We start from the raw sequence: 20,000 nt of genomic DNA, 5'->3' as shown, positions 1-20,000 counted from the left end.
GGCTCAGAGGGGAATAGCACCAGCATATCAGAACAAAATATTGGAATATGAACGAGTTTCTGCAGATTATGCGTTTATAGAGGCTGCGCATGGATGCCCCGAGTACTCGCATTATACGGATATACGCGCCGCTCCTCTGGGGCTAATTTCTTCAAAACGACTCCAACATGCTACAAATAAGGTCCAGGTTGTAAAAAACCAAAGTTATCCTTTAAAGGAACCCCCGTTAAGAGGGAGTGGAGTGAAACTGTCAACGAAATATACGATATGGAAAGACTGACTTCCTCCTTGAACCTGTGCCCCCCCATCACAACAGGAAGTGGTTCACAGTCGCTGGGTAGGACTAACCCCATGCTCTGCTCGATATATGAATTCAGGCTGCGTTGTAGTTTATAATCATTCCTCAGCCTGGTCGCTGTGTGAACACGTCACAGAAGTTCATCTTTAAAAGTCCGACTGGATGAACAGGACAGTGTGAGCGTGTGTGAAGGCCGCTAACGAGCGTCGTCACACAGCGTTAGAGACGTCGCTTGAAAGCCTTTTTTGTGTTTTTTAACTGTGTGTGTGTGTGTGTTCTCTGCAGGGAGGGATGTGTTCAGTGTTCATGCAGGAGTCAGAGAAGGTGGTCAGCATCAGCAGCGATCACCTGGAGCCCGTCACTCCCACCAAGAACAACAAGGTAACTGTTACCTGCGTCGTCCTTCACTCTGTTTTACACGTTCACACTGTTGTCTGATGTTTTTATCTGTGGCTGCAGAATCAGACAATAAGTCCTCACCACAGTTTTCATAAAATGTTGTTTATATATCGACACGTTACCGTTTGATGTTCAGAGTCAAACTGTTTCTCTAAAAACTCAAACTCATTCTTTGAAGAGACGGTAAAGATGTATTATCGTTACACAGTGACACTTAGAGAGGAGAAGCTGTATGTTTCACTCCCTTAGATACAAGAAATGGCCAAAAGTATGTGGACGTCCTGCCGGGTCTCTTTGTCCTGGTTTGGGTCGTAGTGAAATCTTACCACTGCAGCATCCAGTCGTAAATAGAAAGATGTTTCTGTGTTTGTTTACTGGATGGTTTCAAATGTTCAGGTCATTAAAAACCGTGTCATTCTTCAGATTATAAAACCTAAAGCATGTTGGATTTGTTCAGGTTCAGGACTTTAGATCACTGACATGACTTCCTGTTAGTTTGAACGCTCGAGGCTGATCCTGTGTCAGTTTGATTGTCTGGAACGTAAACCGTCATGTTGAAACGCTGCTGACGCTGAGTCGATTGTCCCCGCCCGTCCAGGTGAAGGTGATTCTGGGAGAAGACCGCGAGGCGACGGGGATCCTGCTGAGCATCGACGGAGACGACGGCATCGTCCGCATGGAGCTGGACGACCAGCTGAAGATCCTCAACCTGAGGTTCCTGGGACGCCTCGAGCACTGAGACGCACGGACGGCGGGAGGGGTACTCGAACACGACGCAGACACAGAGAGGTGGGATGCAGATGAGATCCCGCAGGCGATCAGCTGATTACGTGCAGGTGTAGGAGGGACCTTCCTCTCCTCTCTGTGTACATCAGCGTCGAGCTTTGTCTCCATCGGTGGTCCGGCGGGTCCGTCTCTCGTCTCTGGTCCTTTCTTTTCATTTCTTCTTAGCTTCGCTCTTTTCTTAGTTGTGGTCTGAATCTGTTTTTAGTGCTTTCTGAATGTTTCTGTCAGTTTTTTAACCCTCGTCCACCCAGAAATCCCAAAGTACTAAATGTAACATGTCAATAAACTGTGAGCCAGTTCACGTGTTTGTGTCTGTTTGTGGGTTTTTAGCCGCGTGGCTCTGCAGGAGGTCGGTCCACGGTGTCACGGTGATACAAGTCTGCCGACAGGTGTCAGGTGGGCAAAACACTCAGACGCTGTTTTACAGTCAGAAGAGAAACCCGCTGAAGCACTGTTCCCAAAAACTTATCTAAGTGTTCGAGTTCTGCTCTTCTTGTCACAAATCTCCTGCTGAGACTCAAACTGAGGGAGAAAACCTTTAAAAACACCTCACAAATATTTAGTTTCATGTTCCAAAGCTGCGTCTTCAAACAGCTGCTCTCCGCTTCTGTTGGGACTATTTTCAGCGGCGGATGAATCTACATTCGGTGCTGCAGTGAGTGTATGTCCGTGGTGATGAACGGTTAGCGGTTGTTGACAAGAAGAAAAGAATAAAACATCTCAGACTCCGACTGTCAGTGTCTTTTTAAAAGCTTTAAAGGTCTTAAAACAGTTTAAATGATGTAATCAGGTAAAGGAAACAATTTCTGAAAATTTAACAGCACATTTTAATTCCTGAAATCTTTAATCTCCTCGAGCTGCTCAGTTACACTTCTGATAATCCGTCATGAGCAGTGAGCCTGTTAGTTCCTCACTGAAAACGATGAAGACAAGCAGCTGTTAGCCGCAGGGCCGCCGGGGCTGCTGGTGGTCTATGGGAAAGTAGTAGAACGGAACCTGAGGAGGGCAGGGGTGCGCAGGGGAGGCCGTCGGTCCCGGGCCGGACACGGGCTCCGGGTCTCTTTCAGCGTCGCCGTGGTGATCGCAGCCGACGGTTAGGTTGCGAGACAGAGGGATCTTCACCTGAAACCACACGTTTCTGTCCTGAGGGAGGAGGAGGAGGAGGAGGGAGAGGGAGAACAGGGTCAGAAGAAGAGTGAAGAAGCATAAAGGTCCTCCCAGCACAGCGAGACCCGTAAAACACCGCAACAAAGAGCGTTAGCTACGAAAACATCCACCAGGGTCAAAACGAACCTTAAATCTGGAAGTTACACAACAGATTCTGTAAACAAACATTAAGAGGGCGAGTCGGTGAAAAAGGCTTTCTTTGGAACGGCTGCTATTGTTCTTGTTCTCCCTCGTAATCAGATGCTACAGAGCTGAAGGAGACAGGATTCACATTAAAGCCAGACCACAGTGGCCATCTGGAACTAAATAAAAGTCATTCAGAAGGATTCCTCGCCGTCAGTGGGGTCCTGCAAAGCTTTCTTGTTGGCCAGTAGAAATATTGACCTGTTGGTGGTGCAGGATTCAGTTTTCATGACTTCGACAGATGTGTGGATGAGAGCACCGGCGGTTTGAGCCAGAGCACCGACGTCTGACCGGAAGTCACCGCTGGACGTTTGACAAACGCTGAACCGAGTCTCGGACGAACCCGCTGACCGACCGGCTGACCGGCGTCATCTTGGCTGACGCAGTCAGTTCTAATAAGGACGGAACTCGTTTGTGGCGCCGACTCACGACGTGTGAGAACCAGACCGGGGTAAAGACCAATCAACAACAGCGCTGCAGCCTCGAGACGACGGCTCGGTGACAGTATGAAGATTTATGTTCTGTCTGAGAGGTTTGGGAACGTTTCAACATGTCTGACCCTGTTGGTGCTCAACCAAACTAAAACCTCCAGCCCCCTTTTAAAACCCAGTGTGGGCGCCTGGGAGTTATTTCACGCTCAGATCCGCTCCAGGCTCTGCGGTATTGATCCACATGTGATCAGGAGGGAAAGCAGCTCCTCCGATCAGTAATGGAATCATCGTTAGCTCAGTGTGGCCTCGCGGGTTCTGGACTTTTTCAGAGGGAGCTGAACCGAACTGTTTAACACAAACGCATGAATCCTTCAAACATGCAGAGTTTCTTTCACTCAGAACCGTTTGGTTTGATTGATTTGCTGTTTTCCGTCGCAGCAGCCTCGTCATTCGCTCGTTTTTTTTAAATCTTTTTTATAACCGGGCCGACTGAAGGCTTTCATCTGGACGGAGTTATGTTGTTGGGGGGGTCTGTGGAAACACGACGAATGTTTCTCATTCTGTAGATGTGACACCACGTGTCACCAGTCGGCCAATCACGTGATTCTGATGAAACAATAAGCTGACTGTCAGAAGAGCAAACGTTCTGCGGATATTTGCTGGTTTTCTTGGTCTTTTGTGAACGTCTGAAGGTGTCAGGGCTCAGGCTCTGGAAACGTGTGACAGAAACTTATCTGATATGTTACATCCAGTGATTGATCTGAGAAATAACCGACTGATCAATAAATAAAGTTATTAGCTGTGCAACTAAAAAGATCTCTCTTGAGTAATGTGTTATTGTAGAACATGTTAGATCACTTGACTTATGACTATTAAAGTTTGGAAAACTTTGAGAAATGTCCGAGGTGATGTCTTAAAGGTCATATTTTGATATTCAGTTCACTTCTTCTGATATCATCACGTTACGGAGGACGGAAGCAGCGGACGTGCAGCTGACAGGCAATAATTAACTGATCGCTTCATTGATTAGACGCGACTCGAGCACAGACTAACGTAGAGATGAAGACAGAAGATCTCACCTTGTCGTCTGTAACACATTGGATCACGTGTCTGTCACCCAGATGTGGAGCCAGGACCTGCTGAACCTCCACAACCTGCACGAACACAGCAGGAACATCCTCATGGGCTGAAACATAAAGCAGCTCCCGAAGCCCTGAAGGCAAATACCGTCCACCAGAGAGGGAACAGATTCTCCCGCAAAGTCTGCAAACGAGCTCACACACAGCTGGAAACTGCAAACTGAAGCTACGCGGGCTCACCTTGAAGGTGATTAGCTTAGATTAAAGGCGAGCGTGTTGTTACCTTGTAGCGTCGATCACAGGACGGAGTGATGCCGGCGTCCTCCAGCAACCTGCAGGACAGACACAAAGCTTCACTCTGATCGTCGTCACGTGTCTCCGCAGTGACGGATTCATAAAGAAAACCCACAGAAGGTCGAGACAGTGAATGTCTCATCAGTCTGAGGAGAAACACTGAGCTGAAACTTGTATCTCAGGACAGTTTACTGCACAAAGCAAGAGTCCAGATCTCTGCTCAGTCCGGACTCTGTTCCAGCACCAATGATCACTTCACAACATGGAAATGCATTTTTACTGTTGGAGCTGGTTGAGCTTCATTTGAACTAATGATTCTTTTCATTCTGGATCAATCAGCTGATTATTTCCTCCATTAATCGATCGATCGATCGGTTTGGAAACATTGTGAAAATAGTGAGAAATGTGGTGACGATGAGGCCAAAGTGACGCCTTCACAGTGTTTGTTTAGTCCAAAGCTCCACATTATTACAAACACATTCAGATCATTGAGAGGAAAAGCAGCAAATCAAACATCAACAATCAATAGATGATCGTTCATTTTCTGTCAATACACTAATCGATTAATGGACTGATCGTATAAACTGTTGGAGTTTGATTTATAACAAGGTAAACTCTGCATGTTTGTGCGTAAAAATCTGAATTAGTAAAGAAACTAAAGCTTAAAGCAGATTAATGCAGAGAAAACGAGCAAAATCTCCCTCTGAGACTGTGTGTGTGTGTGTGTGTGTGTGTGTGTGTCTGTGTCTCTCTCTGTGTGTGTGTGTGTGTGTGTGTGTCTCTCTTTCTCTCTCTCTCTCTCTCTGTGTGTGTCTCTCTCTCTCTCTGTGTGTGTGTGTCTCTCTCTCTCTCTCTCTCTCTCTGTGTGTGTGTGTCTCTCTCTCTCTCTCTCTCTCTGTGTTTGTGTATGTGTGTGTCTCTGTGTGTATGTGTGTGTGTTTGTGAATGCGTGTGTCTGTGTGTGTGTGTATGTGTGTGTCTGTGTGTGTGTGTCTGTGTGTGTGTGTGTGTATGTGTGTGTCTGTGTGTTTGTGTATGTGTGTGTCTCTGTGTGTATGTGTGTGTGTTTGTGAATGCGTGTGTCTGTGTGTGTCTGTGTGTGTCTGTGTGTGTGTGTCTGTGTGTGTGTGTCTGTGTGTGTGTGTGTGTGTGCGTGCACTGACTGCTGGATGTTGAACTGTCCTCTCAGTTTCAGGCTGAGCTGGAAGTATCTGAGTGGAGAGTTCAGGCCTTCCTCGCAGGCTGCACAGGCTCCATGTTTCCTCCACTCCTCTCTCCTGTCACACAAACACACGACAGCTTCACGCTGGGATGCCATAGCAACATGCTAATTATGCTAATTATCATCGCTGTTAATCTGAACTAAATGTCAGCAAACTGGTGACGTAAAGAAGCTCAGACCAGTCCGTCTGTCTCTCAGCGCTGTCTGACTTCCTGTCTGTGGCTCATATTCTTTAAAAAGCTTCAGTAACTTCCTGAAGCCGCTGCTCACTGTCGCTTTGATCTAACAAACAGGAGGACTGTTTTCAGCGGCGGATGAATCCACGCTCTGTGAGTCTGGACGCAGTGGAGTTCTCACGATGTTACTGAGAATATTTCATACCAGAAGTGGAAGCTGGAATTCTTTTTCAGTAAGGATGGCCAGTGTTCTGTCAGCTCCGCTTCCAGCTCCTGGAGGACACAACATCAGCCAATCAGCTTGCAGCCTCAGATATGATGTTGGACGTCTCAGGTAACGAGGTGAGCTGCTCCTGACCGGGACTCACCTGGATGTCTGAGCGGAACATCGGCCAGCAGTTGCAGCAACCATACGCCCGAAAGGGCCTGCAGGCAGAGAACCATGATGAAGTCAGTACAGATAGAAGACCGAGTCTGGATCCAGCAGGACTCTGGCTCAGGACTCTGAATGTGGTGGATGACTCTGTGTTCACGGTTCATCGGTCTGAAATGATTCTGTCAGTATTTCACAGGAAAACAGCTCATAAAGGAGGAATCTCTGAGAAACGGAGGAGGGAGTCCGTGATGATCTGGCACAGCTGACAGAAAACCCTGCAGGACCTGATAAAACCTCCCCTGATGGGTTTTGAGATGTTTGACCTCTCACCTCCAGTCGTGTTTTCAGCAACGCTCGAGTAAAATAACTGATGAGGAAGTGACCACATGTTGAGATCTCGTCTTCTGCAGGAAGTTACCGACCTGTAACATACCCTCTATCTGTTCCGACTTCCTGGACTCAGTCAGGTTGTTCTGGACTGAAGCTCCAGGTCCCTCATAGGGGTGGATGCAACAAACAAATATTCTATTACGAACAACCAGGGCTGTCAACAGACTTGCTGGGGCCCAGGGACAAGAGACCATCATAGGGCCCCCTCCAGCACCATTCAACCATTCTCTGCTAAGACGGGGGGTAGGGGTGTTGTGCAAAAAAAGGAATATATATATATTTGAAATATTTAATACGTTAAAGTTTTTAAGTATATGTTGAGTAGAAAATAATATTTAATTCTTCAGGCAATGATTTAATTAAAAAGAAATATGTGAATGTAAAGTAAAATAAATTAAGGGTCATTCAGGGGCCCCTATGGTCCTGAGGCCCGGGACAACATACCCGGTTGCCCCCCCTGTCGACGGGCTTGCTAACCACCCAGAACCCGGAGCCTCCTATAACCTGGACTTGTGAAGTCTCAGTTCTGCCTTGTTTTTCCACTGTGCGGATATTTGAAAGGCGACAGAGGTCTGGAATCCAGGACCAATTATTGATCCTGGTTTCCAGACCTCCCATCCTCGGATATTATTGATGAACCAACTGTTCTAAACAGTTTCGCTGACGACACTTCATACTTTCTGTTTACTACTACGAGCTCTGTCCTCTGCTGCCTCGTCTTTGCTGCTTCCTCTCAGCAGGAAACGAACGGCCATGACGGAGGAAGCGAGTCCTGCTGAAGCTCGAAGGATCTGAATGTGTGATGTTTACCAGAGACCGTGGATCGTCCAGCTGTTGACGCTCTGAGGGATGTGGCAGATGTCCTCTTTGTCCAGAGACTGCAGGAAGGAAACACATTAAATACACAGCAGGAAGCCAAACAGGAAGGAGTCTGTGTCAGCGACTCCTACTTCCTCATTTCCTTCCTTATGTCCTCCTTCATTGCACTTTTTCCTCCCTACATTGTTTTTTTTCCTTCCTTGCCCTTGTCTTTCTTTCTCTACCTCCTCCTTTCCTTTTCTATGCCCTCCTTTCCTTCCTTACCTCCTCATTTCCTTCATAGACTCCCTTTTTTCTTTCTTACCTCTTTATTTCCTTCTTGGCCTCCTCCCTCCTTTCCTTTTGTGTGTCCTCTTTTCCTTCCCTACCTCCATTTTTTGTGCTTCCTCTTTTCTTCATTAATTCCTCCAGTTACCCCTTCCTTTCTCATCTCCTCATTTCCTTCCAGCCTCACTTTCTTTCCTTTACTCCTTCCTTCCTTCGCAAATTCATCTTTTCTTCCCCTTCCTTCGTCTCCTTTTACTCCCCACCCTTTCCTTCCATACGTCCTCATTTAATTCCCAAACTCACATTTTCCTCTCTTCTTTCCTTCCCTGTCTCCTTCTTTCCCTCACTACCTCCTCTTTCCTTATGCCCTCCATTACTTTTCCTACCCCCTTTTCTTTCTTTACCTCCTCCTGTCCTGAACTATCTACCCCTGTCCTTTTCAACTCTCTCCTTTCTTTCCCTACTTCTTCATTTCTTTCCTACTTCCTCTTTTCCTTCCTTACTTCCTCCTTTCTTGCCCCTCAGAAACTAATGCCTCCATCACGTCAGCCATTTTAACAGCAGCTTCAGCACCTCGTGGGAAACTTGTTATTCATCTCTTTAGCTCCAGAATCGATCAGTAACCTCTTCTTCTTATGCCTGAATTCATGATTAGTATTGATGATGATGATGATGATGATGGTGATGAAGCTCACCTGACAGAACCCTGCAGGCCACTGCAGAGTGAGCACGAGGCATTTCCAGGAGCAGAACGGCTTTTTCTCTGAGTCCTGGTGGCCATACTCGTAGTCCTCCCAGTGTCCTTCCTGTGTGCTGGTGTAGGCAGGAAGCTGCAGCAGGACCAGAAATGCAGGACTCAGACTGAGCAGCAGGGGCAGCACCGAGCACAGCATCGCCTCGGTGATCGGAGGTGAGCTGATCGAACAGCAAACAGATCAATCAAACAATATCAACATGATGCACAAATAACAAAGAACATTTACTCAAGTACTGCACTAAAACTTCTTTCTGGTACTTTGAGTATTATAGCGTATGCTAATTTATACTTCTACTCTTTTATCTGGCAGTTCAGAGAGAGTCGGTGCTGATGAGAAAACAGCCTGATTCAGAACAGTCTGGACTCAATTAAACCAGAATCAATCATCAACAATCAATCAGTGTTTCCAATCAAACAGTTTCCTGAAGTGTTCCTGAGTCCAGGTATTAATCTGCTTCATCCAATCAGGTGCTCACAAAGTGTTGAACCTCGCTCCATCCTCGCTGTGAACCACTGAGCCTTTCAATCACGATACTCTCACCTGTTACCAATAGCCTGTTAACCTGTGGAATGATCCAAACAGGTGTTTTTGGAGCGTTCCACATCTTTCCCAGTCTTTAGTTGTTTGAAACATGTTGCTGCATCAGATTCAGAATCAGCAGATATTTACAAAAAGCACTGAAGCCGATGAGCTCAGACAGTAAATATATTGACTTTGTGATGTTTTCAGGTGAGTTTTTGTCGAAAAGGAGCAGCAGATCTGTTTTACTCATGTACTTTTACTGCTGATACTGCAGTATAAGTGAAGTTGTCATGTGCTATAAATATGTGAATATGTTGATATTTAAAAATGATGAAAAGCTTTCAAAATAGAGTTTATTTCCTTTAAATCTGGACTGAAAAATATTGTTAATAATTAAAGAAAGTTAATATTTGTGACAGCAGTTTACGATGAGTTTCATCAGTCAGTCAGTTATCGGAGAGTCTGTCTGTGCTGAGGATGAAGGAGCTTACCAGAGAGGAGGAGGAGGAGGAGGAAGAGGAGCTGGGGCTGATGGAGCTGGAGCTGATGGAGCTGCTGGAGCTGAAGCTGCTGGAGCTGCTTCTGCTGCTCTGAGCTGCTGTTGAAGCTTCTCTGCAACACTGCAGCACAAAGAAGAAGTGAAAGTGAGACAGAAGGGTTTGTACAGTGTGTGTGTGTGTGTGTGTGAACAGGAAGCAGACCCTCAGCTCGGACACACCTGACAGGTGACAACACATAAAGGTTTTTTTTTTTTTTGGACGATGTTTGAATGCACAGCGGCGCTGCAGGAAGTCCTGAGAGCAGTTTCTGATCCATGATCGACATGCTGAATGTGTATTTGCAGTAGTTTTACTGTCTGTGTCTGCCTGCCAGTGGTGGGAAATACTTTCACTCAAGTACTGTACTTGAGTATAGTTTCAAGGTTCTTGTACTTTGAGCACCACTACGTGGATCTGACAAACTTCATGCTCGGTTTCTGAACTCTGATGCATTATACTTTCATTATGTAATGAGTACTTTTACTTTTGGATACTTGAAGTACATTTTGCTGCAAATACTTCTGAACTGAAGTTAGAGGAAGAAAGACTTGAGTGATCTCCTCTGTTTCTATGAATCGTTTTTGTCTCTGCTGATAAAAACAGATCATAACATTTACAGATGAGCGTCAGAACGTCAGGAAGTGAAGCAGCATAAAGTTTAAACAGCTTCCTGCGGCCGGTCGACTGACGACGTGACCCTGAACGTGACATTTCATGACGCTTCCTGCACGAATCAGCTCACAGCTTCATTAAAGAACTGTTTGCTTCCTGTTGCCGAGCGCAGACAGTTTGGCCTCTACAGCAGATCGTAGTTTGGCAGAGATTCAGAAACACTGATACTGTGTGTGTGTGTGTGTGTGTGTGTGTGTGTGTGTGTGTGTGTGTGTGTGTGTGTGTGTGTTTCCTCGTTGGCTGAAGTGAGACGCAGCAGCTCGACACGCAGACATGAACCACCTGCTGGTAACTACAACTCTTTTTTTCTTGAACTTTCTTCTCTTTTCTCTCTGTTTGTCTCTCTGAAGCTTCTGGAATCGTTTGTGGTGATGAATGATAAGAGAAGCGAGCGTGAGCGGCGTGTTTGTGCAGGAGGACGGTGAGTCTGACCGAGGCCTGACCTTTGAACGAGGACACGAGTGTCAAACTTTCACTGCGTCTGTCTTTTATTCTTGTGTTTGTGGCTGCTGGACCTCAGCGTGCTGCAGAGCTCTGCTCTATAAATACTGAGTGCAGGAGACCTCGCATGACCTGCAGGGTCACACTGTCTGCAGCCATGACTGTGACCTGATGTCACGCATACGCAGACGCACGCGCACACGCACGCACGCACACACACAGGGTGATGAGTAAGATCATAGCTAACATGATTCAGTTTCTAATAATGACATGAACGCCTCTGATTGTTACAAAGTAAGAGTTGTTTCACCTTTTCCTGTTTTCATTTTACTGTCCAATCAACAGCTCTCTGAAACCAGACAGAGCTCTGATTGGCCCGTCTTCAGGCTGCAGACTCACATGAGCCTCAGCTGCTGGATGCTCACGGTTTTATCAGATCATATTACGAGTATAAGTTAACTAAGTTCAATCTGATTGGCCAGTTCATAATCCTAAAGCCTGATTGGCTGCCTGCTCAGTTCAAGTCTTTTTGAATGTGCATTGTTTTGCATCGTGTTCGCAGACTGCTGCCACCCTGCTGTGTCCTGATTGGTCGGATTGTTTATTATCTAAATACGCAGGGATGTAACGAAGACGCTGTAATGTTTGTACTTAAAGCAGATAAATGGAAATAAACCAAGAACATAATTATGGGCTGGATTTCAGTCACAATAAATAGAAACAGAAATATTGCTGATGAAAGTGAAGCATTTATGTGTCGCACTTCAGGTTGCCACGGAAACGTGGGAATACACGGTCACATGTGTCACAGATGTGGTTTATGTTTATGTTTGACCTCAGTTATTGACATTCAGCAGAAGCTCTCTCATTGGTCGACTTCACAGCAGCGGCGGCACACCACCCAACGACAGCAGGCGGTCGGGCAGAGTTTGACCTGATTCCACACAGAGCAGAGGGAGCTCTGCCTCCCTCAGGGTCTCTCAGACCGCATGAGACCCCCCTGAGATCTGGTCCTAACTCTAACCAACAGCCCTGTCCGCTGACAGACTCCCTGGCCTAAGTGTCGGGTTCGGAGGCTGCGATTGGCTGTGGGCGCTGTCAGTCATGCCTGCAGCTACCCGATATGACCTTGGTAACTGGTTAAAAAGTCAGGCAGCTTTCTTAAAGCGACAGAGACCTGCCCCATGTTGAGCGACGGCCAGGAGGAGGAGGAGGAAGCGACAGCTGAACTGAGGCCGACAGTCACTCGTCCAATCGGTGTTCAGCACCTGGAGGTTTGTCTGACGTGAGGAACGTGTTCACGGCGACTTCTCACATGTTACAAACGTGTTTTAACTGCTATGAACGATTATTGTAGGAAACTAATCTAAAGCAAAACCTTCAGCAGATACGATCTGATGATGATGATGATGATGATGTCAGGCTGGCCTCAGATTCACTCCTGACTCTGATCACATCCTGTGTGATGGAAAAAGGAACAGAGTCCCTTTGAAAGACAGACAGTGACCACAGTAACCAGTGCGGCTGCAGCTGGAACCAGTCTGGAAAACAGAACTGATCCCAGCTCAGAGTCACTTCCCCTTCTCCTCTCACCGGTCTCACTTCAGCATCACAGCGAGTCGTTCTGAGGCTGAGCAGCAGCGTTTTCCACCAATAAACCATCACAGACTCAAGAATCAACAAACTTTTTAAACTACTTTAAAACAACATCGCAGGCAAACTGTTGAACGGAAAGAAGAAAATCTACACGTACATGCAGCGCTGGAGGAAGCAGTCAGATCTTTTTACACAAGTTAAAGTGGTGGCTTGTTTTCCCGCCTCTTTCTCAATGATTCACTATTAGACCCACAGACATACAAATATAATGAAATAAACTCAGTAATAATATGATTTATCTACCAAACTGATCTGATTCAACTCTATTCTTACACCAAAGCAAATTTAGTTCGGTCGCCAAAACAAAACGTTCTTCTGTTCTTCTTAGCGGTTAGCATTAGCATTAGCTAAATGGTAGCATCGGAACTGTATTGTCTTCTTCTGTTCTTCTTAGCGGTTAGCATTAGCATTAGCATTAGCTAAATGGTAGCATCGGAACTGTATAGTCTTCTTCTGTTCTTCTTAGCGCTTAGCATTAGCATTAGCTAAATGGTAGCATCGGAACTGTATTGTCTTCTTCTGTTCTTCTTAGCGGTTAGCTTTAGCATTAGCATTAGCTAAATGGAATCACTGCTCTTTGGCAGGTATAGAGGCAGATTAGGGCTCCAAGGTTCTTCACTGAGAATGAATCCTCTTTTTGAGCACAAGTATCTTGTGTTTAAATTAACTGGTGCTGTGACATTTAAATCATGAGGAAGTGACGTCAGCTGCAGTATCGTCGTCCGTCGATCAAATCTTCACTGTTGGAACAGGAAGCTGAAAACGTTATGAGTTTTCCTCACAGTTCTGCCGCCTCTCCTCCATCCTGTCGCCATTTTTCCAACTGAGCTTCTCATTTCTTTGTGTTTCCAGAAAGTTCCAGTTCTGGCCAGGCGTGCCTTCAGCAGCTCTGCCAGACAGCTGAGGAACAAAGTCCCCGAGGCCCAGAAGTTGTTCCAGGTAACATGACGGCGCAGAACCGAACCCGAAACCCTTCTGGGAGGCAGAGCTGTATCTCATTCTCTGCATTAGGCTCCTGTGGTGCGGACACTAAGCACATAATTCAGCCATCAAACGTCCTCTAAGACATCTCAGACTGTCCACATCCCACAGCTGCAGGTAGCATCAGGAAACATGGCCAGAAACGGTCTGAGGCCAGAACAAAGCAGGATTTACAGAGGATTATATAATGCAACCAGTTCCACTGAAACACATCTGTAAAAGCCTCACGAGCCTTTACTGGGGAAACGTCTCCGTCCCCTCAGAGACAGACCGACGGTTTAAGAACACGTCTGCTGTCCACCTGTCCACCTGTGTGACCTTTCACTTCCCCCACCATGAAGGTGCCTGAGTTTGTCTTTCAGGCAGCACTTCCCCTCGGGCTCAGTGACAGCTGATCATGTTGCCTTGTCTTCAGTAAACACTTGAAAGTGATTGGCTGAAGCTTCTCTCTTCAAAATGTGCACTGACACCTGTGTTTGTAGGCAGGTATACAGAAAATATGTCATATACCTGCATAAAAGCACCACGACACCTCTGCTTAGCATCCTGTGTTGAGTGATATTAGGCCCCATGTTAAAGCATTAGCATACACTGCTCTCACTGTGTGGTTTCTATGGTTACAGGAGGACAACGGGTTGCCGGTCCACATCAAGGGAGGAACCGGTGACGTCCTGCTCTACCGGGCAACCATGACATTAAGTCTGGCAGGTAACATTCAGACTAAATTCAGCAGTTTGATCTGAGAAGCTGCCACACAGCCGTCTGATGGCAGGAAATGCGGCGGGCTGATGTCGTCCCGGCCTTAAATTCTTCATGAATAAACCAGAATAATTATTCCAACGTGTCGTCTGATATCTCTGTTATTCGTGTGTTCTCTGCAGGAACCTGCTACTCTGTGTACTGGATGCTGTTCGCCGCGATGCCTCAGAAGAAAGCGTAGAGAGGGAACGACGCCAGGCTCAGTCTAACGCATGGAGAACGACGCTCTGCTCCATCCAACGCTAATGCTTGTTGTGTGAATTGTATTAGATTTCTATCGCGAGCTGTCACACTTTCACTTCGGCAAGTAAAAGTAAAATTGCTCAAATAAAGGTTTGTTTGATGTTACGTGACAGAATTATTGAATTAAACATTGTCCGTGTACACTGTTGGATGCAGAAAGTCGTGATGCATTCACGGTGAAACAGCTCCAAACCTTCACTGCGATGCTTCAAACACAGAGGCAGGGCGGTGTCCAAACCAACAACACATACCTTTGAAGCCCGCGCAGACAACTGATGCTAATCATAATAATGAGTGACCTCCTTCCTCAGTGTACCAACCAGAGAAGAGGACAAATGAAACATCAGTCAATACAAAGAGCACGGCAGCGAATGCAACACGCATTGTTAAAAGCAGAGTAAAGCTTCAGCAAGCAGACAACACACACATTTATCGACAACATAGACGCCACACCAGCTGCAGCCTACGATGCCGCGCCATGCAGTGTGGTTGACGTTCCCAGAAAGGTGGTGCACACCTGGAGAAGATCCTCCATGTGCTCATTTAGTCCAGACCCAGCAGGCGCCTGCTGGTCACATTGAGGGTATGTTTGATTTGGGACACTCAGTGTGCTCGCCGGGTGGTGCACGAACACATTTTTTATGATCACAAACAGGGGTTGAGATTTCAGAATCAGATGTGGGCTGCCGACGTCTTGATCTGGATTTTCAGGGCCCAAAGTCTGCAGGATAGGAGTACTTGACTGATCTTCAGCCAGAGAGGAAGAGGAGGGTGTAGCTGAGAGAAATGAGCTCACATGTTTATGTGAGATGGATAACCTGCTGAGTTTCTGTCCTTAGGGCCTCGGGCTCGACTCAAAGAGGGACTTTCACAACACAGAACAAATCCCACGGACAGACGAGGCTCCAAAAGAAACTCTATTTTTCTGTTCTTCTTCAATTATTTCATTTTAAAAAGAATAAAAGGGGGATTTTAGTTTGGAGGACAACTGAATGTTTCTCTAATCTCCTCCAGCTGTTAATCACCGCTGGCTGCCAGACAAACACTCAGCAATGGCTCCACCTGGTGGTTACAAACAGGAACTACAACACTAAGCTTTCCCAGGCTAAAACAAACATATATTTGCATTCAACGCCATCACCAGTCGAACACATTACACAGCCAGAAGTACGTCAACCAGGCTTCAAGGTGTCAGATTGATTGCAGGTGATAATCAGCATCACTGACAGATTTTAATGTCTACATTTCTTTGTAGTTCCTGAAGTTTCTGGATCTGGAATCTACTTATCCAAAGTTTGCATTTGAGCACGAAAGACATAAAAATCTTTGATTCAGTGGTGACAAAACCCCTCAACAAGGAACTTGGTCCAGTTTCTAATCTGGAGGAGGAAACTGCTGATTGATAAAAGAAAAAAAAACTCCCACTGACACAAGAGATGAGTTTGAAGGTGTTTATTTAGGACTAAATGCACAGAATGAGATTCTGAAGAGCTCATTTCTCGCTGCAGGTGGACGGTTCAGACCTTTACAATCATTTCAACATCTCGTAACAAGCAGGCTCAACCAGAAACGACATCATCAAAGTAAAAACCTCTTTTTAAATGTCGCTGTTCTCCTCAGTTGGACTGAGCCTGTGTGTGAGCCTCCGTCACCATCATCAGATCCACCTGTGGCCCGTCTCCTCTTCGTCATCGGAAACCACCACCTCGGCTCAGTTGAGCTTGTCTCTCTACTCTCACGTGCTGAGCTGGTTTTCTGGTTGTTCTGTGTTCAGCGGCTGGTTTTTACAGAATTGAATTCTGGGTCTGGAAGGTGAATTTGATCCCCGTCCCACTTCATCGATTACATTCTGTCGGCTTAGTGTCAGCTCCTTCCTGTCTCTCGCAGGTTTTAGCAGCTTTCAGTCTCTTCCTGATCGTCTTCTTTTTAACAGAAACAGGGAGAATGTTCGCAGGTTGTGTCTTTACCTCAGGAAGCGAATACTCATCATGTGATCGATGTTCACTTTCTCCAGCGACTGAAAACCAAAATAAAAATAACAATAATAATTTTATGTTAGGTTACTTTTACTTTTTGGAGTGTCTCTTTAAGGACGTTCGTAACCTTTTTGGACATTTAATGTTAAAGAAAGTGCTCGTTCCTTCTGTTTAATAAGCACATTTGAGAATATTTAATCTGGAAACACTTGAAGAGTCACATCCTGAACTCTGAGTCGACCCTCTGACCTTTCGGAACTCGTCGAAGGAGATGGCGTCGTCTTTGTCCAGGTCGGCCTCCCGGATGGCTCGCTCGGCGATGCTCTGCAGCTGCTCCTCTGTCACCTGCATCTCCAGCATCGCCCGCAACACCTGTGATTCACAACCAATCAGTGATCAGGCCAGCTTTTCAGCAGCTCAGATCTCCTTGACAGACACTTTCTGTAGAATCTGGAAGTTTAATTTTTAAGTTTTTTCTCTCTATTGATTTGCTTCCTCTTGGTCACATAATCAGTGGACAGAACATATCGCTGAATTTCTATGCAGACGATGCACAATTAAATATCACATACAGTTGTGCTCATAAGTTTACATACCCTGGCAGAATTTATGAGTTCTTGGTCATTTTACATAGAATATGAATGATAACGCTTGGTAAGTGTTTGGGTGAAGCCATTTATCATCAAACAACTGTATTAACTCTTTTTAAATCATACTGACAACAGAAACTACTCAAATGACCCTGATCAAAAGTTTAGTCCTTAATACCGTGTTTGGCATACTGTAAGCGGGATGCTTTGTGGCATTTGCGTAGAAAGGGCTTTCTTCTGGCGACTCGACCACGGAGCCCATTTTTGTTCAAGTGCCTCCTTATTGTGCACCTTGAAACAGCCGCGCCAGCTGTTTTCAGGGACTCCTGTATTTCAGCTGAAGTTATTTGAGGGCTTTTCTTCGCATCCCGAGCAATTTTTCTGGCAGCTGTGGCCGAAATCCTTGTTGGTCTACCTGACCGTGGTTTGGTTCCAACAGAACCCCCCAGTTTCCACTTCTTAGTTAATGTTTGACCACTGCTAAAGGGTCTGGGTCAGAGCCCAGAAACTCACTGACCTTTTATACACACACACTAATTACAAGCAAATAGATCACAGGTGAGGACGGTTACCTTTAGTGGCCATTCAAACCCGTTTGTGTTAACTTGTGTGCCTGTTGTCAGGCCAAACCTCCAGGGCATGGAAACTTTTGATCAGGGCCATTCGGGTACTTTCTATTGTCATTATAATTTAAAAAGAATAAACTCCATTTTTACAGGTATCTGCAGCTCAGGAATTGAAATGTTTTCCGCTGCATCCACCAACCTGTCTATTATATTCAATTTTTGATTGTAAATTAGTTACAAAACTAAAGTTAGTAGTAAAACTATTAGTATAATATATGAAACATTGTACTCTCACAACTTGATTCCTTTAGACCTCCTGAAGAATAAGTGGCAGACAGATTAAATGAACCGATCACAGACGACATTTGGCACAAAATAATACAGGGAATCTATTCATCTTCCATTTGCCTTAGACATGCTGTCATTCAGTTCAAGATTGAACACAGACTTCATTGGTCTAAAGTTAGACTTTCCAACTTTTGGAAGGGATTTACTGTTTTGTCTTTGCTTTGTTGAGTTTATTTAAATCTGTAAAAATGAAAAAACCAAAATAAAAAGACCTTGAACAAAAAAAAAAAGAATAAACTCAGTTGTTTGATAATAAATAACTGTAGAACAACACTAACCATGAGTGAAAGAAGTGTGATCATTCACATTGTCTGAAAAAGGGCCAAGAAATCATAAATTCTGCCGGGGTATGTAAACTTATGAGCACAACTGTAATTCCTAGATGGACAGTCATATTTGATTCTGATGATTTGATTTTCAGTAACAACGCTGCTCAACTGTCATCCGCTGGGACTTTTTTCTTTTCAAACTGACTACAAACCTTTTGCTGAAGTCGTACCCTTTTTTGTTTGTATTGCAGGAACTCTGGGTAACGTAGTGCAGATGTTCTGTCACATAAAGGAGCCTGAAAGCGTAAATGAGTTTAACAGCTACAGACCTGAAGAAGCTCCGCTCTGGAGATCTTTCCATCTCTGTCCTGATCATACAACTGGAAAGCAACTGAACACAAAGACAGACAGCCATTAATCATTGTCTTACAGGAACTACGAGGATAAGAGGGCGATAAATCAAAGCAAACTGGACCAACATTTGAGCTTCCTGGTGCTGCTGTTGGCCGGCTCCTTCTGGGCTCCGTCTCTGCTTCGGTTTGTTTCCGCGGGACGGAAATGAGCCAGAATCCGAACGAAGGACGCAAAGTCCACTGTTTCCTGTCTGCGGAGAGACAGGAAAGGGAAATGTTTCCTGTTTCCTGTTCAAAGTAACTAACAAACACGGGAGAAAACATGAGCCGCTGTAAAGTTCAAATCCTCATGAATCCAGATGTTTGTCATGAAGGAGTGACTGTTCCCAGAGTAACAGTTTACTGAACCTGAAGCTGCCTGGACAGCAGAAGACGCTCAGAAACCTAAAATCCTATAATAAAGAAACTGTTTGTGTGACGTAGTTAATGGTCTAAAATTTTAAAAACGGATTTATATAATTACAGTTGTGTCATTTTCTAATGTACTGCAACAGAAGCGTGAGCAGGCGGCTGTACCCGGGAGAGAAAAAGGAGCTGATGATTCGGTCTCCGATGGGGTTCAGGGCCAGTTCCCGGACTGCTCCGAAGTCCTGAGGCCTGAGACACAGTCAGACAGCTGTCAGTCAGACAGCTGTCAGTCAGACAGCTAACACTGGCTGATGTCAGTGTAACGCTCGCACGAGCAAAGCAAGATGTCGCTTGCGATGTAATAAATCCGGTTTATTAAACCAACCTGAGCTTTCCACTCTTGTCTTTGTCCAGAAAGTCAAACCTCTCATAGAGACGAAGGATGGTGGCAGCAGAGACTGGAGCACAGAGAACGTTTGATTGGTTACAGACTAATCAATAACCCCTCATCAGTGCCCCTGCTGACATCCTGCTGCATTACAACGCTTTGATGATTCAGCTGTCAAATAAAGAGGTGGATTGTAACGGATCATTCCTCCACAGGAAGCTGATTTTATACAAATTAAATGACTTCCTGTCTGCGGCTCTCAGCTTCAAGCCCATTGGTTCAAATCTTTAAAAACACCTCACAGATATTTTGTTTCATGTTTAAAAAGTTCAGTGGTTTCCAGTTTTTATCAAACAAACTGGAGGGAATAGTGCATTTGATGGGGACTATTTTCAGCGGCGGATTAATCCAAACTGAGACAAACAGCCGAGCTGAAAAGTTTCCTGTGAAACGAGACGAGAGTCAGTATCAGTGTGGACAGACGGGGTGTTCACACTCACACCGAGATAAACAAGAGATGAACAACACCCACTGTGCTGCTCACACACACACACAGACACACACACACACAGACACACACACACACAGACACACACACAGACACACACACAGACACACACACACAGACACACACACACACAGAC

At 45.5% G+C, this 20,000-nt stretch overlaps 4 protein-coding genes across 5 annotated transcripts in view; 2 read left to right on the top strand and 2 right to left on the bottom strand.

The window, feature by feature from the left end:
• supt5h (SPT5 homolog, DSIF elongation factor subunit) overlaps nt 1–1,784 on the top strand; it is a 21,097-nt gene extending 19,313 nt beyond the window's left edge. The window contains exons 29-30 of the mRNA XM_041940558.1: nt 584–679; nt 1,296–1,784. Of these exons, the coding sequence (XP_041796492.1) occupies nt 584–679; nt 1,296–1,436 (237 nt within the window). The 3' untranslated portion in view covers nt 1,437–1,784. The remainder of the gene's footprint in view (nt 1–583; nt 680–1,295) is intronic.
• A 508-nt stretch (nt 1,785–2,292) lies between these two features.
• Nucleotides 2,293–9,710, bottom strand: rnaset2l (ribonuclease T2, like). Its single transcript, XM_041941209.1, has 9 exons — nt 9,659–9,710; nt 8,583–8,802; nt 7,612–7,679; nt 6,404–6,461; nt 6,241–6,308; nt 5,801–5,914; nt 4,627–4,675; nt 4,344–4,418; nt 2,293–2,626 (listed from the first exon to the last, which is right to left on the bottom strand). The coding sequence occupies exons 2-9, from the start codon at nt 8,778–8,780 to the stop codon at nt 2,423–2,425; spliced, it is 834 nt and encodes a 277-aa protein (XP_041797143.1). The 5' UTR covers nt 8,781–8,802; nt 9,659–9,710; the 3' UTR covers nt 2,293–2,422.
• Nucleotides 9,711–10,488: 778 nt separating this feature from the next.
• Nucleotides 10,489–14,563, top strand: LOC121609350 (cytochrome c oxidase subunit 7A2, mitochondrial). Its single transcript, XM_041940954.1, has 4 exons — nt 10,489–10,666; nt 13,328–13,414; nt 14,080–14,164; nt 14,338–14,563. The coding sequence occupies exons 1-4, from the start codon at nt 10,652–10,654 to the stop codon at nt 14,394–14,396; spliced, it is 246 nt and encodes an 81-aa protein (XP_041796888.1). The 5' UTR covers nt 10,489–10,651; the 3' UTR covers nt 14,397–14,563.
• A 1,338-nt stretch (nt 14,564–15,901) lies between these two features.
• Nucleotides 15,902–20,000, bottom strand: part of chp2 (calcineurin-like EF-hand protein 2) — a 32,746-nt gene continuing 28,647 nt past the window's right edge. For both annotated transcript variants that reach the window (XM_041940360.1, XM_041940361.1), the window contains 6 exons: nt 19,354–19,426; nt 19,137–19,217; nt 18,687–18,811; nt 18,537–18,598; nt 16,684–16,806; nt 15,902–16,475 (listed from right to left, as the gene is read on the bottom strand). In XM_041940360.1, coding sequence (XP_041796294.1) covers nt 16,422–16,475; nt 16,684–16,806; nt 18,537–18,598; nt 18,687–18,811; nt 19,137–19,217; nt 19,354–19,426 — 518 coding nt within the window. In that variant the 3' untranslated portion in view covers nt 15,902–16,421. The remainder of the gene's footprint in view (nt 16,476–16,683; nt 16,807–18,536; nt 18,599–18,686; nt 18,812–19,136; nt 19,218–19,353; nt 19,427–20,000) is intronic.

The sequence above is a fragment of the Chelmon rostratus genome, chromosome 7, assembly GCF_017976325.1.
Source record: "Chelmon rostratus isolate fCheRos1 chromosome 7, fCheRos1.pri, whole genome shotgun sequence".
NCBI lineage: Eukaryota > Metazoa > Chordata > Actinopteri > Chaetodontiformes > Chaetodontidae > Chelmon > Chelmon rostratus.
Note: the sequence above shows the minus strand (reverse complement) of the source record. Positions and strands in the feature narration are given on the sequence as shown.

Bases quoted from the DNA above. Each gene is read 5' to 3' on its own strand.
- rnaset2l (XM_041941209.1), bottom strand. From the start codon at position 8,780: ATGCTGTGCTCGGTGCTGCCCCTGCTGCTCAGTCTGAGTCCTGCATTT. The intron at 7,680-8,582 runs GTGAGCTTCATC...TCCTTCCTGCAG, and splicing joins GGCCTGCAGGGTTCTGTCAG to TCTCTGGACAAAGAGGACAT. The intron at 6,309-6,403 runs GTGAGTCCCGGT...TGTGTCCTCCAG, and splicing joins TGTTCCGCTCAGACATCCAG to GAGCTGGAAGCGGAGCTGAC.
- LOC121609350 (XM_041940954.1), top strand. The intron at 13,415-14,079 runs GTAACATGACGG...CTATGGTTACAG, and splicing joins AGGCCCAGAAGTTGTTCCAG to GAGGACAACGGGTTGCCGGT. The intron at 14,165-14,337 runs GTAACATTCAGA...TGTTCTCTGCAG, and splicing joins CATGACATTAAGTCTGGCAG to GAACCTGCTACTCTGTGTAC.